The sequence below is a fragment of the Oryctolagus cuniculus genome, chromosome 7 (genome assembly GCF_964237555.1).
Source record: "Oryctolagus cuniculus chromosome 7, mOryCun1.1, whole genome shotgun sequence".
NCBI lineage: Eukaryota > Metazoa > Chordata > Mammalia > Lagomorpha > Leporidae > Oryctolagus > Oryctolagus cuniculus.
The window spans coordinates 86,129,563-86,146,890 of NC_091438.1; the positions used below are offsets into that span (position 1 = coordinate 86,129,563).

Consider the following 17,328-nt stretch of genomic DNA (forward strand, 5'->3'; position numbering starts at 1 on the left):
CTTTGTTGAGCATTTCCTTTGCTATGCAAAATCTTCTTAGCTTGATGTAATCCCATTTGTATATTTTTACTTTTACTGCTTGTGCTTCTGGGGTCTTATCTAAAGAAGTCTTTGCCTGACCAATGTCTTGCAGTGTTTTCCTAGCAACTTTATGGTTTCAGGTCTTAGGTTTAGATCCTTGATCCATTGTGAATTGATCTTTGTTTTGGGCATAAGACAGGGGTCTTGTTTCATACTTCTGTTTGTTGAGGAGACTTGTCCTTTCACCAAGGATCGATTTTAGCTCATTTGTCAAATATTAGTTGGTTGTAGATGTGTGGATTAATTTCTGGGGTTTCTAGTAGATGCAGAGAAAGCATTTGATAATGTACAACATCCTTTCATGATAAAAACCTTAAATTGGGTATAGGAGGAACATATCTAAACACAATCAAGGCAATATATGACAAACCCACAGCAAGCACCATACTGAATAAGAGGAAGCTGGAAGCATTTCCACTAAGATCCAGACAAAGATACCCATTCTCACCATTACTACTCAAAATCATTCTGGAAGTTTTAGATAGAGACATTAGTCAAGAAAAAGAAGTCAAAGGGATACTAATGAGAAGGAAGGAAGTCAAATTATCCATGTTTACAGATGATATGATCCTATACATAGGGGAACAAAAAGACTCTAAGAGACTATTGGAACTCATAAGAGAGTTTAGCAATGTTGCAGGATATAAAATCAACAGGTAATAGCCTTTGTATAAACAAACAATGTCATGGCTAAGAAAGAACTTATAAGATCAGTCCCATTCACAATAGCTACAAAAATTTTAAATACCTTGAGATAAATTTAACAAAGGACATGAAGGATCCCTACAATGAAAATTACAAAACCTTAAGGAAAGAAATAGAAGAAAAACAAAAAAAAAAAAATGGAAAACTCTTCCATGTTCGTGGATTAGAAGACTGAATATCATCAAAATATCCATACTACCCAAAGCAATTTACAGATTCAATGTCACCCTAATCAAAACACCAAGGACATTCTTCTCAGATCTAGAAAAAATGATCCATAAAATTCATATAGAAGTACAAAGAGATCCCAAATAGCTAAAGCAGTCTTAAACAATAAAAACAAAGTCAGAGGCGTTGCAACACCAGATTTCAAGACATACTACAGAGCTTTTACAATCAAAACAGCCTGGCACTGGCACAAAAATAGACATGTGATCTAATGAAAGATCTCCTTTCTAATAGGGTTTTCTTCTAGAATAAAATCAGGCTTATATAAATTTAAAAATAGTAAAAAGTCGGCCGGCGCCGCGGCTCACTAGGCTAATCCTCCGCCTAGCGGTGCCGGCACACCGGGTTCTAGTCCCGGTCGGGGCGCCGGATTCTGTCCCGGTTGCCCCTCTTCCAGGCCAGCCCTCTGCTGTGGCCAGGGAGTGCAGTGGAGGATGGCCCAGGTGCTTGGGCCCTGCACCCCATGGGAGACCAGGAAAAGCACCTGGATCCTGGCTCCTGCCATCGGATCAGCGCGGTGCGCCGGCCGCAGCGCGCCGGCCGCGGCGGCCATTGGAGGGTGAACCAACGGCAAAGGAAGACCTTTCTCTCTGTCTCTCTCTCTCACTGTCCACTCTGCCTGTCAAAAAAAAAAAAAAAATAGTAAAAAGTCTGAAACAACTTTAAAGTTTCTTATTTTCATAGGTTTCATAGCTTCTCTTGGTCAATGCTATTTTAATTCCTGTGCCAAGTTTTCTCTTTTCCTTATAGTCTGTCTTCTTCCCACATCTCGGAGGGAATTATAAAGCTATTCACTATTCCTTTCTTTATAACAAGACAACTGAAAGGGAAGAATAAAACCATATGCCTAAAGATAATACACATTGTAGATAACTGAGAACTGACTATAGCCATTTATTTTGAACATTTTTAACTTCATTTATTTCTTCAAGGTCTTGTTTTCCCCAGAAATTGATCATATGTAAGCAGCCTTCTCATTTTAAATGTTCTTATTAGGAAATGTAATTTGTAGTTGGAAAGATAAGAAATCCTGGGTTCTCTCATTTCTTTCTCACTGCCCACACAGTATAAAATACAGCATGCTTCCTGAGAATGCGTGCAAATAGTTAGTGCAGTGTCTGAATCACTTAATGAAGTACTGAACTGGATTCTTCCTAGGCATACGTAACAACTTCTGAAAGTTTACAGAATTTTCTTAGTACTTAATCTAGTATGAAAGAATTAAGGGTGTTTTCTTAAATATAGAAATAAAAACACTTCACTTGGGCTACTTGTGAACTTTATCACTGAATTTCTAATTCTGGAAAGAAATGGAAACTAGCCTCATGAGCACAAACTGGCAGATTTGTCCACCACTGGCTCCACTTCCCTGAACCCTGATATCAGCCTGATGAGACTCTAACTCCTTCATCTGGGTTAAATGCCCCAGGGCTCTGCCCAGGGTACATGTACCAGTGTAGAGGGGCTGTTTTGAAGATGTTCTTGCTTTCAGAGAAAGCAAGGGTGCAAGCAACATAGAAGTTAGGGAGAAGAATGACACATTCAAAAAATGCATCTTAATTCAGTTCTCCTTTACAAAGATATTTTTTGCAAATACCTATTATCGTAATAATGATCATCCTTAGTATCCACAGCAACATACCCTCATCATCTGATAAGGGTCAATGAAGCTGAGGAGTGAGGAGCGAAGGAAAAGACTTAGATAAAAGAAACCATGATAAATACAGGAAGAGTATCCCTAATCTGAACATTTAAGGTCCTAAATGCTCCAAAATCTTTAACTTTTTGAACATCAACATGATGCCACAGTAGAAAAATTGTATATCATAAAACTTCATTTCATGCATAAAATTATTAAAAATATTATATAAAATTTCCTTTAGGCCATGTGTATAGGTATATATGAAACACAAATTAATTGTGTATTTATATTGGGTCCCATACCCAAGAGATCTCGTTATGAGTATGCAAATATTCCCAAATCCCAAAAGACTGGAAAATCCAAAACCCTTCTAGTCTTAAGCATTTTCAACAAGGAAGACTCAACTTGTAATTGTTTTTTCGAAAAAGATTTTATTTATTCATTTGAGAGGTAGAGTTACAGACAGAGAAAGGGAGAAACAGAGAGAAAGATCTTCCATCCGCTGGTTTACTCCCCCAAATGACTGCAATGGCTGGAGCTGGTTTGATCCAAAGCCAGGAGCTAGGAGCTTCTTCTGGGTCTCTCATGTGGGTACGGGGGCCCAAGCTCTTGGGTCATCCTCCACTGCTTTCCTAGGCACATTAGCAAAGAGCTAGATTGGAAGAGGAGAGGCTGGGACATGAATCTGCACCCACAAGGGATGCTGGCATTGCAGGCTGAGGCTTAGCCTACCAAGCCACAGCGCTTGTCCCCACAACCCATTCTTATTGATTTACAGTTGGAGAAATAGTGTCACTGATTCAGTTGTTCTCACTGAGTTTGGTGTGGCCCTAGCTTGGGAGGTCTAGGATATCCTTAAGCAAGAGGAGGGAAAGAAACCCTGAGAATCTGTAGAACATGTCAGTTGCTCATGCATACCTGATAACTGTCTTCATATTATCCATCTGGACATCACATATGGAATTGCTGACTAAGATCCATTATGACAGCTAAATATATAGATTTTATGTTTTATTTTTAAAATTTAAGATAGAAATGTTTACCTTGTAGACACGCTGTTAAGAAAATCAATCAAAGACTTTGATTGTCCAAATGTCTCTTTTTCTTCTTCTGAGAATTCTCTTGGATAATACTGTATTGCAGCATTTTTGGGATATGTCCTAGCATATTAAAACAAAATCAAGTATTAAAAATTAGATAAAAGAGAAGCAAATACAGGTTATGAGAAGTCAAAAGTTTCTCTTTGTGACAGTGATATTAACATTTTATTTTATGTTCAAATTCCAAACATTGGATTTTTCTTTATCTTAGACAATTGATGTTGACCACCATTCAAAGTCCACATATTTTTTTTCCTCAAACATAATGAAAATCTCTTCTTTCATTTACAAAATTTTCATTTGGAAAGCATTTAAACTTACAGGAAGTTGTATGAAAGTGTAATGAACCCATACACCCTCCACTTAGAATCATTAGTGCTAACATTTTGTCGTTTACTTTATTATTCTCTCTCTCTCTTTCTCTCTCTGTCTCTCTCCCCTACTCTTCATTTCTTTAAATCAGTGTCTCATTAAATCTACCTAACCCCCTTAGGAGATATCTGGCAATGTCTGGAAATGCTTTTGGTTGCCACAGTTGGGAAGTGCCACAGACATCCAGTGGGCAGAGCCCAGGGATGCTGTTAGACACCCTACAGAGCACAAGACAGCCCTTCCACAGCAGAAAATGAGCCAACCCAAAATATCAGTCGTGTTGAGACTGAAAAACCCTGCTCTGAATCTACAATATTGGGAACAAGTTACACTTAGGTAGGGATGGCAGCAAGACCTTGGAAGGAAATAAGCAAATAATTTTTTTCTTACTATTTATTTATTATTTCCCTTAGATTTATGTATTTATTTGAAAGTCAGAGTTACAGAGAGAAGGAGAGAGAGGAGAGACAGAGAGAGATCTTCCATCTGCTGGTTCACTCTCCAAATGGCCACAACTGCAAGGGCTAGGCCAAGCTGAAGCCAGGAGCCAGGAGCTTCTTGCAGGGTCTTGCAGGGACCCAAGCACTTGGGCCATATTCCACTGCTTTCTCTGGCCATTAGCAGGGAGCTGGATTGAAAGAGGAGCTGTCAGGACTTGACCTGGTGCCCACATGGGATGCAGGCACTGCAGGTGGTGACTTAACCTGCTACATCACGGCATTGGCCCCTGGAACGAAATCTTACTCCACTCAGTCCCCATTGAGTACTCAGCTCCACCGGAGACTAAATCAGGAGGCATTATGCTTCAGGGCTTTCTTGTCAGTCTCAGCCCCTAGATGCAGGTGAGCCTTTGGTCCAGGGTGTGGCGCTGTGGAAAGCTCACATGACACAATCTTTCAGAGTGTGGACTCTGAAGACAGGCTGCCATGCTTTGAAGCCTGGTCCTGTCACAGTTTCCTGCCTATGTGACCCTGAGCTAATCATTTAACCTCTCAGTGTCTGTTTTCTCGGCTCTAAATGAAATTCTTAAAGTTTCTAGCTTACAGGCTCTGTGTAAGGATTGAAAGCTATCAATGCACACAAAGCTGTTAAAACAGTGACTCGTACTTTTAAAGTACTCAATCAAATAATAAGTAGTATTCAATCTGTGCTTGTTGAACAGATGTCAGTAAAGTGTGGCAAGTATTTTAAATGTAGAGTATCAGATAGTAGAGTGAAGAGAATTTTGATTACCTTTAATAGAACAATTCATACTTTTTTGCCTTGCCTAGATAAATATTCACAGTGGAAGACAGAGTGGCGGGATGGAAGAAGGTTTATATTAGAGCCAGATAGGGCCAGCGCTGTAGTGTAGTAGGTATGAGCTGCTGCCCGATGCCACTGTGTGCCCCAGCTTCTCTACGTCCTATCGAGTTCACTGCTAACAGCTTGGGAAAAGCAACAGAAGATGGGCCAACTGTTTGGGCCCCTGCCACCCACATGGGAGGCCAGGATGAAGTTCTTGGCTCCTGCCTTCAGCCTGGCCTAGTGCTGGGGAGTGAACCAGTGGATAGAAGATCTCTCTCTCTCTCTCCCTCTCCCTCCCTGTTAACTCAGCCTTTCAAAATAAATAAATAGAGCCAAAGAGACTTGGGTTCAAATCTTGATCTTAGGTTTTAATTTCTACCCTCCAGGTAGAATTAAGTCAGAAATTTTGTGATGCCTGGTGGTTTTACCAAATTAGCAACATGACTAAAAGTCACTCATCTTTTAAATGTGGATTTTTTTTTCAGTTTCTCAACAAAACTATTCATTAATGCCTCTGATTTAAATTATGTTCCAAACACTGAGGCGACCTCTCTTTGCCTCAGTTTCACTGTATAATGGGAATGGCACCTATCTCAGAAGGCGGTTGTGAGGATCAATAAAACTCCCAGGTGAAGGGCTCAGGGGAGTTCCTGGTATGAGATCGGAGCACTGCAAGCATTTGCTTTCACTATCAGTATCCTTCAAATTTCATCTCTGATCCTTTTTTTTACTTCATCGCAACTATACTCTCCCAGTCACCTTGGTATGAATCATTTGAGTTGTTTGATTAATTTTTTTCTATCATTTTGGGGGCTAAGACTACCCTTACTTCTGATCTATTTACTTCCTCTATATAAAAACCACTGTCACTGAAGTCACCACATACAAAGTCCTGTGGTTAGGGTCCCTGGTGTCAGAGGCTATCTATTGAATCTGCACTGACTGGCCCATTCTTGGAACTTATCTATATGCTGGTAGGAATACAGAAGAAATCTCTGTCTGGCATGGCTTAGCAATTTGTCTCAAAATCTATTTCTTTGGTACTAAGGTTTTGCCTTGCTGTCTTATCTTGCCTTTGCTCTTTGATGGCCTCACTCCTCACCAGGACATGACTACCAATCATCACCTTCTTTTCACTTCATCTGGTTCATCTGCTTCCCTGATTTCTGGCCCATTTCTTGATCCAACTCCCTTGATGTCTGTGGATATGTGCCCTGAATTGAACATGTTTTCTGACTTGTTGGTTTACACAGATCTGAAAAGCACTCCCTGCTGCAGTTCCTTGCTTCTCCTGGTCATGACCTCTCCCACTGTTATTTCCTTCTTTCTTCTATTTTATTTTTAAAGATTTTATTTATTTATTTGAGAGGTTGAATTACAGACAGGGAGAGGGAGAGACAGAGAGAAAGGTCTTCCATCCACTGGTTCACTCCCCAGATGGCCACAATGGCCAGAGCTGGGTCGATCTGAAGCCAGGAGCCAGGAGTATCTTCCAGGTCTCCCATGCAGGTGCAGGGGCCCAAGAGCCTGGGCCTTCTTCCCTGCTTTCCCAGGCCATAAGCAGAGAGCTGATCATAAAAGGAGCACCTGGGATACAAACTGGCTTCCATATGGGGTGCCGGAGCCACAGGCAGAGGCTTAGCCTACTAAGCCTCAGTGCTGGCCCCTCCCTCCCACTGTTATTTCATAACTCTTCTGTTAACAGTGAACTCAGGTCTGATATCATTCTTCTCAGTCTTCCTTAAGTTTGTCCCTCTCCTCCTCCTTTCCTTTCTCTATTCTCTTCTCCCTTTTCATTTAATAAACACATGCCTAGGAGTTGAGGTTATGACAGTAAACATAGAAAAAGTTTCTGTTCCATGGATTTTAGATTATAAAAGGAATGGGGTGGAGGGCGTGTTGCAGAAAAGAGTCTATTAAAATACATATCAAGTAGTGACATGTATTTTAGTGCCATAAAGAAAGACTGAGTAAGAGAGGCAGATAGTAATGGAAGTTGTTGCTATATAGGAATGTCAGAGAATGCCGCATCTGAGCAGAAATCTGAATGAAGGAAGGAAGGAGCCATAAAGACATGTGAGGGAAGAGCATTTTATGCAAAGGAACTGTAAGCATACACACATCAGGTATGAGTAAGTTTGCAGAATCCACGGACCAAGGAAGCCAGCGTGGCTGGAACGCATGAGCAAGTAGAACTTTGTGCAAAGGGGATCCTGATCGTGGGAAGTTCTTGTAGGTCCCTTCAAGATGGCTGGCCTTTGGAAGGTTTGGGTCAGTGACATGGTTTGACTTATATTTTAATAAGATTACTCTGGTTCTTGCATGGATAACACAACGTAGGTGAGAAAGAATGGACAGCAGAATATTAGGAGAAATCACAACAATTTGAGCAAGAGATGAGGATGGCTTGGTCCAAAGTGATGCCAGTGGATATATTTTGAAGATGGACCCAACAAAATCCAAGGTTTTTGGTCTGAATAATTAGAAGAATATCATTACCATTTACTGAGACAAAGAAGCTTCAGATTTGGAGCTAGAAATCAAAAGTAGGTTGCTTGGCATGTTAAACTTGAGATGCTATGAGATTTCAACTAAGTGATGAATAAGTGGGAGCAGAGTTTAGAGGAGGGATTGAAGTTGAGTGTGTAGATTTGGGAACCATTAGCAAATGGATGATAGGTAACACCACAAGGCTGGATCAATTCATCCAGCAATTAAGTATAATTAGAGAAAAGATCAGAGTATCTGGCTTCAGGGATCCTGCAATGCTTGGAAATTGGGAAGAGGAGGATCTGATAAGCTGCCAGTGAGTTAGGAAGGGAAACAATAAGTGTTGTCCATCAGTCAAGTGGAAATAATGTTTCAAGAAGGAAGAATGGTCAACTCTGTTTAATACTTCCAAGAAGTGAAGTAAGAGAAGGTCTGAAAATGGACCACTGGGTTAGGCAATCAGACCAGTGAAAGTGTTTGGTGATCTTCTTAAGACTGGCGCTGTGGCTTGGCGGTTAAAGCCATATGGGTGCCGGTTTGAGTCCTGGCTGCTCCACTTCTGATCTGGCCTGGGAAATCCTGGGAAAGCAGTGGCCTGGGAAGCCAGTGGAAGATGGCCTAACTTCTTGGGACCCTGCACCCATGTGGGAGACCCGGAAGAAGCTCCAAGCTCCTGGCTTCGGATGAGTGCAGCTCTGGTCTTTGCAGCCACCTGAGGAGTAAACCAGTGGATGGAAGACCTATCTCTCTGCCTCTACCTCTCTGTAACTCTGCCTTTCAGAGTTTGTAGTAAGCTCAAGACAAGACGGTAGAAGACAAAGTGGAAGTAGGGAGTGTAGGTACTGCTTGTGAGAGGTTTCACTGCAAAGCAAAGTAGAGAAATTAGATACTAGCTGGAGGAGTCAGTGGAGTTGAGTTTCACTTGCTCTAACAAAGGTTGTATTTACACGTCTCCTTCCCACCTGGTCCTCGTGGTTTACTGCCACCACCTTGTTAGATATCCTGTGGTTTAATTACCACAGGATCCTATTTGGCCAACCTTCTCTACTTTTTCTTTTCCCTGCCCTCCAATACACACTGCCTGGCCCATCTAATTTTAATAGCCTTACCACTGTAACTCTCTCTTCCTTCAGAACTTGCCAAAGTTCCCTGCTGTCCACTACAGAGAACCCACTTCTGTCTACCGCTGCTACTTCCTCCTTTCCACCCAGGCTGATCTCCTTGTGGTCCCATACAAATCTCCCACTTCTTGAATTGTTTAGATCGTTTAAGAAATTTGCTCTGTTTTCCCTTTCTCTATGTCTCCAAATCCTATTCAAAATTTGTGGCTTTTCTTCTGCAAATCTAAAATTATTTCAAAATTTAAAAATCTTTTAGGTCCTACAATTTGCACAGCTTAAATATGTCTTCAACTTTATACAACATTCAAGCTTAGCTCAAGTCCAAGTAGCATCCCTCAGCAATCCACTTCATATCACTTGATTCACTGGGCCAATTTGAACGAAGTGCTTGTCCTCTAAAAATGATGGGGTTTACAGACAAGTGAAGCAGTGAGTGCAGTCTGGGCCAGTAGTCCTATGATAAGGTTATGCTGAGCTCCAGTGGCAACTGAGAGGAGGCAGTGGTCAACTCTACCTGTTATTTTTGGTATCTCACTGAGCAAAGAGGTTTTTTTTTCCATTCAGGGGTATGATGCAGGGAGGGGAACCTTGTGCAGAAAAGGCAGGGAAACAGGGAAGAGCAGGTATCTGGGGACCTGCAAGCAACTCATAGCAGAGAGGACTCATTTAGGAACAGGGGAAAATGAGGTCCCAGTGACAGATGGTGTCTTATCATGGAGGAAAGAGGACCTTATTAGCCATCTTGAGGGTTCAGAGTGGATGTATTTTTGTAAGCCATGGAGAGCTAAAGAAGTCCATTAGGCAATGAAATACCACAATCCAACTTGATGTGTAAGAAAGATCACTTAGGTGGTAGGATAGGGCAGTCAGAGGCAATGGTAATATTCCAATGAGAGATGATGATCCTGGTAATTACTAGGAGCATCACTCATTGTCCCACTCCATTCTCCTCAGTCCTACATATATGCATCTCATTTTCTTGTTAAGATGGTTAAAGGCACTCTTGAGTGTAATTAGGTCTTCCAGAACTGAATTACTCTGTGAGGATCTGTACCATCCTTGTCAAGCCATTTGTATTTATCATGAAGAGCTCTCAAAATCATAAGAGTTGTTAGCTTTTGCTGTAGTTGGCTGGGAAAAATGCACAAATGCTTCATTTACTTACCATCTGGTCTGAGTACTTATGTCCTTGACATGGGGGACTACTTGCATGCCAACATCCTTCTCAAGTTGTGTGAGGGTGAAATTCTTATCTGGGTAGGCTGTGCATTCAATGTAGGAATCTTTAACGCTGGAAGCATTCTGGTCACTGAATATAATCGGGGCACCAAATCCACGTCGTTTTCGAGAAATCATGTATGTAATCTGTGACACGTGAACAACAAAGGTTGGTGAAGTGCTGGAGAAAAGCGGATGTGTGGGAGGCAATGCCACATCCTCACCGACCCTTTGCACAGTGTATGTGTGCCCCTCCAGCTTGTGCGCTTTCCCTTCCCACAGGCAGCACCTGCTGCTTCTCTCTAGCAGACTACTCTAGGGCTACCACAGGCACAGAGATTAGGAAGCGACTGGCAGTCATGTCTTGACTAGTGTCGGAGTGGGAGAAGCACATGGAAGCCCATCTCCCTGGCTTCAGCCAAGGGCAGCTCACGTGTCATTCTCCCTGTCAGGTGCCTCCATGGCTTCAGGCAGAAGCCCTTCCTCTAGGGAACTTTTGTCTGAGATTGCACCTTGCAGGCCCTCCTCCACGTCCCCATCCTGGTGCATTTCTCATTATCTTCTGGGCACTTTCATAATAAATCATCACTTGCAGACAAAACCTCCTCTCAGGGGTTGCTCTGGGAGGAAACATGTTGAATTTGCATCTGGGGGCTGTCGTCATCACCAAGCCCCAGGAGCCGGCTGGCTTCAAAGAGCAGGCATTCATTCTCTCACAGCTGTGGAAGGGAGGTGTTGGAGGAGTGCTTCCTTCTGAGAGCTCAAAGGGAGACTCTGCTTGCTTCTCTCCCAGCTCCTGGGGTACGGGCCAGCAACCCTTGGCATGCCTTGGCTTACAGACACATCCCTTCAGTCTCTGCCTCCTTCTTCACATGGTGCTCTCCCTGTGTCTCTGCATCTTCACACAGACATCTTACAAGGACACCAGACAAACTGGATTGTGGGCCCATCCTACTCCAAGTATGACCTCATCTTATCTAATCACATCTGCAAAGGCTCTATTTCCAAATAGGGTCACATTCTGGGGCTTACAGCGACTAAGGGTTAGGACTTCCATGCATATCTTTTTTGGAAGGACATGGTTCAACCCATAAATCATCTAAAACAATCTTCAGTCTTCTATTATAAAACAAAACAAAACATCTTCATCACACATATACAAACCTAACAGACCCCTGAGGAATAAAAGTTTAGCTACAGGGAAGTAATGACTGGAGATCATGTTTAAGCCTCTGACCTGTTTTGTAGATTCCTTAACTGATTCATCCTCAATTTCTTTTTCACTGCCCAAAGAAACCCATGGTTTAGAGACAGGTGGTTTATAAACATATAAGTCTTCAGGAGCAAGTTCTTTAAATTCTTCCTGTTCCTCTGGTACTTCTGAGAGCTAGAGAAAAATCAATAGCATTCTGAAATACATGGCCAAATTTAGGTTATAGCTACATGTGTACATTCGGCAATAAAATTTATTTTTATATAAATTCATCAAGTGCTTCTAATTGCATTCTTTGTCACTTCATGCTTTTGGATGATGAGAAGTAAATTAAGCCAAAAAAGGAAGGATAATGAATGAAAAAAAAAAGATATAAAGAATATAGAAAGAAGGAAAAAAAGGAGAGGGAAAAAAATAGGTGATAAGAAAAAAATATTTCCTGGGGCTGGTGCTGTGGCACAATGGGTTAACGCCCTGGCCTGAAGTGCCGACATCCCATATGGGGGGCTGGTTCTAATCCCAGCTGCTCCACTTCTGATCGAGCTCTCTGCTATGGCCTGGGATAGCAGTAGAAAATGGCCCAAATCCTTGGGCCCCTGCAACTGCGTGGGAGACCCGGAAAAAGCTCCTGGCTTCAGATTGGCGCAGCTTCAGCCATTGCAGCCAGTTGGGGAGTGAACCATTGGATGGAAGACCTCTCTCTCTCTCTCTGCCTATCCTCTCTCTGTGTAACTCTGACTCTCAAGTAAAAAATAAATAAATCTTTAAAAAAGAAAAAAACATTTCCTGCACATATTTATGAATAAGAAATGCTAAACTTGATGATATAAAACATAAGCCATTTTCTATGATTTAATAAACTATCCTTTAACAAGAAGATAAGTACAAATAAATATATTTACTAAATACTGAGTGAATGCTTTTTAGAGCCAACATGTCCATGTATGTATATGTGCGTGTGTGTTCACTGCTATTTTATATGAAATAATGAACAAATTGGATATATCAAACCAATGAGTGTCAGTGAGGGAATGGATTGATGATGATATGGAATAATCACAAAATAAAATTCCATAAAGCAGTTATAATGAACAAACTGAGTCTACATACACATCATCAAAAATTATAGATCCTAGAATTTGATAATTCAGTGAAAAATAAAAGTTGCAAAATGATCTGCATAAAATGATATAATTTCTATATCAGTTATAAATAGGAGACATTAATAGTGGCAGCGTGTATATGGAAAAAGTATAAAGCCACAGACAGGAAAGACATGTAACTGTTTTACAACTGTGGCTCCTCCCAGGGAGGAGTGAAGAAACCAGATTTAGGGAGAGTATGAGAGAGGAAGAACCTTATGTGCAATACTTTATTTCTTCTTTTGAAAAGAAGCTTTGAAGTAAATATGATAAAGTATTATTATCTGATCATTCTGTGTGGTGACTGTGTGAATATTTATTATTCTATTCTCTGTACTCATCTATCCATTTAAAATAGTTCACTATAATAAAACACTAGAACCAGAGAAAACCAACCACCAGAATACAACTGAAAATGTTAAGGAAAAGTAAGATTAAACTAAAACTTGTAGATGTTTTCAATTCTATGCCTTTCCCTCAGTTTCCTTGCCATGCCGACCAGCCCATCTTTCTCAAACTATTTGACCACACAAGGATGCTAGGCAGGAAGGCGAGTCTCATAAATCTGTGACCGTTTTGCCCATCCTGAATAGAGATTTTAGCTCATTAATCCTCACGACAGCCCTGCAAAAGGGTGCTGTTGGTGACCCTGTTTTGCAGATGAGAGGCTGGGTAACTGAGCCAGGGAGATGGCAAGAAGACCAGCAGGGAAGTGAGCCAGGGAGTGGCTGAGAGCCATGGGACTCTAGACCTCTGCTTGCTCTCTCCCAGGGCCAATGAATACAATATCTGCTACCCCGAGGTGTTTGACTTAGTTCAGCCCACACTTACTACTCACCTATCGTAGGTTCCAAAAACAGAGCTGAACAAGAATAATCAAACCATGTTCAGGGTTTCCCCTGCAGATACCTCCTCCTTCTGACAATGCACTGATGGTAAGGCTGGGGTTCACTTACATTTAAATAGTTTTCTTTCCCTTCTTCAGTTCCAATAAGATAAAAATTAAGTCCATATTTGAAGTCTTTGTCATAAACAAGCAGAATCTCATTTCCAGGATAATCCTACAGGAATGTAATCAAAGGAGAAGGTTAAGGTTCAGTGGTCACTCAGTTTACACAGGTGATTGTCGCTCCCCCTCTTCGTGGAGGAACGACACAGGACCCTGCGCTGTTCTTTCGTCTGCTCGGCCCTCCCCGGGTTTGCTGCTGGTTCTTCCTGGGTTGGCTACCGTCCCTTCCACCTCCGTGGAAGGGCGGTTCCCCCTGGCCACTTTCCCCACTTCCGCGGGGGAGCGGCACACCGCCGGCCGGCTCTCTCGGGGGCTGCACAGGTGTTCCTTCAGATAGATGTTCCCCTTAGATGTTCCTGGTGCATGTTGTCTCTCTCCTCCTTTATAGTCCTCTTCCACCAATCCCAACTCTGCTACCCACACGCGGAGTACGCTGCTCTCCTCCAATCAGGAGCAGGTCCTACAGTTTATTGGTTGAACTGGAGGCAGCTGTGTAGAAGCTGTTACTCCCCGCTCAGCGCCATATTGTGGGAGAGCAGATGCATAGAATAAGTCTTAATTCCAGTAACTTAGTCTAGTCCGAGTTGCTCCCCACAGATCCCCCTTTCTTTTTATTTTTGGCGTTGATACGCGCCTGTCTTCGGTGCCCCGCGGCACACACTCTGCTCTGCTTGCTAGAGTTGCCCACAGGTGCTTACAAGCCCTACCAGTCAGGCAAACCGAATTCGGGTCCTCTCTTCGCCATGTTGTGAGGAGGTTTTTAGGCGCTGATGCGTGCCTGTGTTCGGTGCCCTGCAGCGCATGCTCTGCTCTGCTAGAACTGCCTGCAGGTGCTTACAAGCCCTATCAATCAGGCAAACCGAATCCAAGCCCTCTCATTGCCGTCTTGTGGGGAGACTTATTGGTGTTGATAACGTGCCTGTCTTTGGTGACCTGCAGCCGCCCACAGGTGCTTATCGTCTTACTAATCAGGCAGACCGAATCCAAGCTCTCTCATTGCCTTGTTGTGGGGAGGCCTTATTTTTCTCTATTTCTCTATCTCCGGGCATTCCTATTTCTCCCATTTTACTTCTTTCTGCCAGCATTCCTATTTCTCTCATTTTACTTCTAAACTTCTGTTTCTCTTATCCCTGTGGCATCCCGGCGCCCGCCCCGAGGCTGCTTCTCGGCGCCTCGCCGCCCCGCGGTGGCTTCCCGGCTTTGCGCCGCTTCAGCCCGCGCTTCTCTCATCTGCGCGGCTTCCCAGCGCCCGCCCTGCGGCGGGCTCCCGGCTCTGCGCGGCTCGGCTTCGCACGCTCCGCGGTCTCCACGCCCTTCACGCCCACACCACGGCCTTCACGCCAGCCCCGCATTCCCTATCTATTCATGCCCCGCGTGCTCTCTCTGCGCGCGGCAGCTTCCGCGAATCACACAGCGTAGCTCACGTTTCCGCCACCGGCATTCAGTCCAAGTTCCCCGGACTAACCTGGCGAATTCCAACCTGGCGGCCCACGTCTCTGCCTCTGGTTCCAGATTTTCGCCTTTTGCTCCCTGGGCTGACTTGAAGAATTCCAAGCTGGCTTACGTTTCCGCCTAGGCCTGCCCCCGCGGCTTCAATTTCCCTAACATTTTTCTCTACCCGGTATGTTTCCCTAAGTTTTCTTCCAACAATATTCCCCTCTCATTTGTCCTGGCTTCTCCCCACAGTCCGTATCCGAGTCTAAATTTCTTATAGCTTTCACTTTCACTTTCAATCTCCTAGCTTCCCCACCATAGTCCGCATCCGAGTCTAAGTTTCTTCTTGCTTTCACTTTAAATCCTAACTTCTTTCCCACAGTCCGTATCCAAGTCTATGCCTAGGCTTTCAATAGCTTCTTCCGGCACCTTTTCCGTCCGGCTTTTCCCTAGGCTCTTTGCTAGTCTCTCTCTCCGGTATTTTCCCACTTCTTCCCGTTTCTTCCCTCCTAAGTTTCCTATCCGAGTCACGGCACCATTATGTCGCTCCCCCTCTTCGTGGAAGAGCGACACTGAACCCTGCCTAGGCTTCATATCCGAGTCACGGCACCATTATGTCGCTCCCCCTCTTCGTGGAGGAACGACACTAGACCCTGCCTAGGCTTCCTATCCGAGTCACAGCACCATTATGTCGCTCCCCCTCTTCGTGGGGGAACGACACTAGACCCTGCCTAGGCTTCCTATCCGAGTCACAGCACCATTATGTCGCTCCCCCTCTTCGTGGAGGAACGACACAGGACCCTGCGCTGTTCTTTCGTCTGCTCGGCCCTCCCCGGGTTTGCTGCTGGTTCTTCCCGGGTTGGCTACCGTCCCTTCCACCTCCGTGGAAGGGCGGTTCCCCCTGCCACTTTCCCCACTTCCGTGGGGGAGCGGCACACCGCCGGCCGGCTCTCTCGGGGGCTGCACAGGTGTTCCTTCAGATAGATATTCCCCTTAGATGTTCCTGGTGCATGTTGTCTCTCTCCTCCTTTATAGTCCTCTTCCACCAAATCCCAACTCTGCTACCCACACGCGGAGTACGCTGCTCTCCTCCAATCAGGAGCAGGTCCTACAGTTTATTGGTTGAACTGGAGGCAGCTGTGTAGAAGCTGTTACTCCCTGCTCAGCGCCATATTGTGGGAGAGCAGATGCATAGAATAAGTCTTAATTCCAGTAACTTAGTCTAGTCCGAGTTGCTCCCCACAGGTGATGACACAGTGTTCATAGACCAATCATAAAAGATAACCATGACGCTGATCTGTGACTGATAACACCTGATTGCAAAATCATTTGATTAACTTTTAAAAGCTCTTAGAAACACAAAGGATTGGGAGGAATCCACCATGCAATTTTAGTTCTAACAGGCAGAAGGATGCATTTTTTTTTATTTGGTGTTGCGCTCAGCAGTACATCTGCAGAAAATCAGGGCCGAAATTAAATAATTAAAGCAATATGAGAAAAGAAGGGTACATTCTTGTTCTTGTTAACATTGGGCAAGGGTGAGCTTTTCTGGACAGAAGATAAGACAATTAACTGGTCACTGATGGGACTTTGCTTTTCACAGAGGATCACTGGACAGGATTCCCGGGGGAGGTGTAGGCAGGCTAGCATTTGTCTGAAGCAATGGTGGGAAGTGGCAGATCTGAACTTGATAATCCCTCCAACCTGTGTTTTGGGGTACCAGGAGCTTCTTGAGGTATGACTGAGTTAATAAAAAGGGGTGTTATACTTACTCGCACAAGTTTTCTGAGTGGGTGGAAGTCAGATATTGCAGCTCTGTTGTGTAAGTCCTCCAAAATATCTTCCTTTTTGATCAGCTTATAAGGTGTCTCATCTGTGACATCTTCATCTATTCGACAGTTAAATATTTCCTGGGTCTTGGTAGTTAATACTAAAGGATAAATTTCTGGATGACCTAGGGAAGACAAAGTGGAATTTAGACATGAAGTACACTACTTAAAATATTAGCATTAGGGAATTTGCAATTGTTTGCTTGCAACAGTTCTCTTTAGCAAAAACTTTAAGACTTTAAAGTTATTGTTCTTGGGGCCAGAGCTGTGGCATAGCGAGTAAAGCCACCGCCTGCAGTGCTGGCATCCCATACGGGCACCAGTTCAAGTCCCAGCTGCTTCACTTCTGATCCAGCACTCTGCTGTAGCCTGGGAAAGCAGTGAAAGATGGCCCAAGTCCTTGGTCCCCTGCACCCGCATGGGAGACTTGGAAGAAGCTCCTGGCTCCTGGTTTTGG

The 17,328-nt window shown here is 43.6% G+C and overlaps 1 protein-coding gene across 8 annotated transcripts in view; it reads right to left on the reverse strand.

The window, feature by feature from the left end:
* The window catches only part of DNAI3 (dynein axonemal intermediate chain 3), a 77,420-nt gene that overhangs the window by 44,966 nt on the left and 15,126 nt on the right, over positions 1-17,328 (reverse strand). For all 8 annotated transcript variants that reach the window (XM_051856307.2, XM_008264956.4, XM_008264958.4 and 5 more), the window contains 5 exons: positions 16,815-16,996; positions 13,556-13,660; positions 11,482-11,631; positions 10,192-10,391; positions 3,700-3,816 (listed from right to left, as the gene is read on the reverse strand). In XM_051856307.2, the coding sequence (XP_051712267.2) occupies positions 3,700-3,816; positions 10,192-10,391; positions 11,482-11,631; positions 13,556-13,660; positions 16,815-16,996 (754 nt within the window). The remainder of the gene's footprint in view (positions 1-3,699; positions 3,817-10,191; positions 10,392-11,481; positions 11,632-13,555; positions 13,661-16,814; positions 16,997-17,328) is intronic.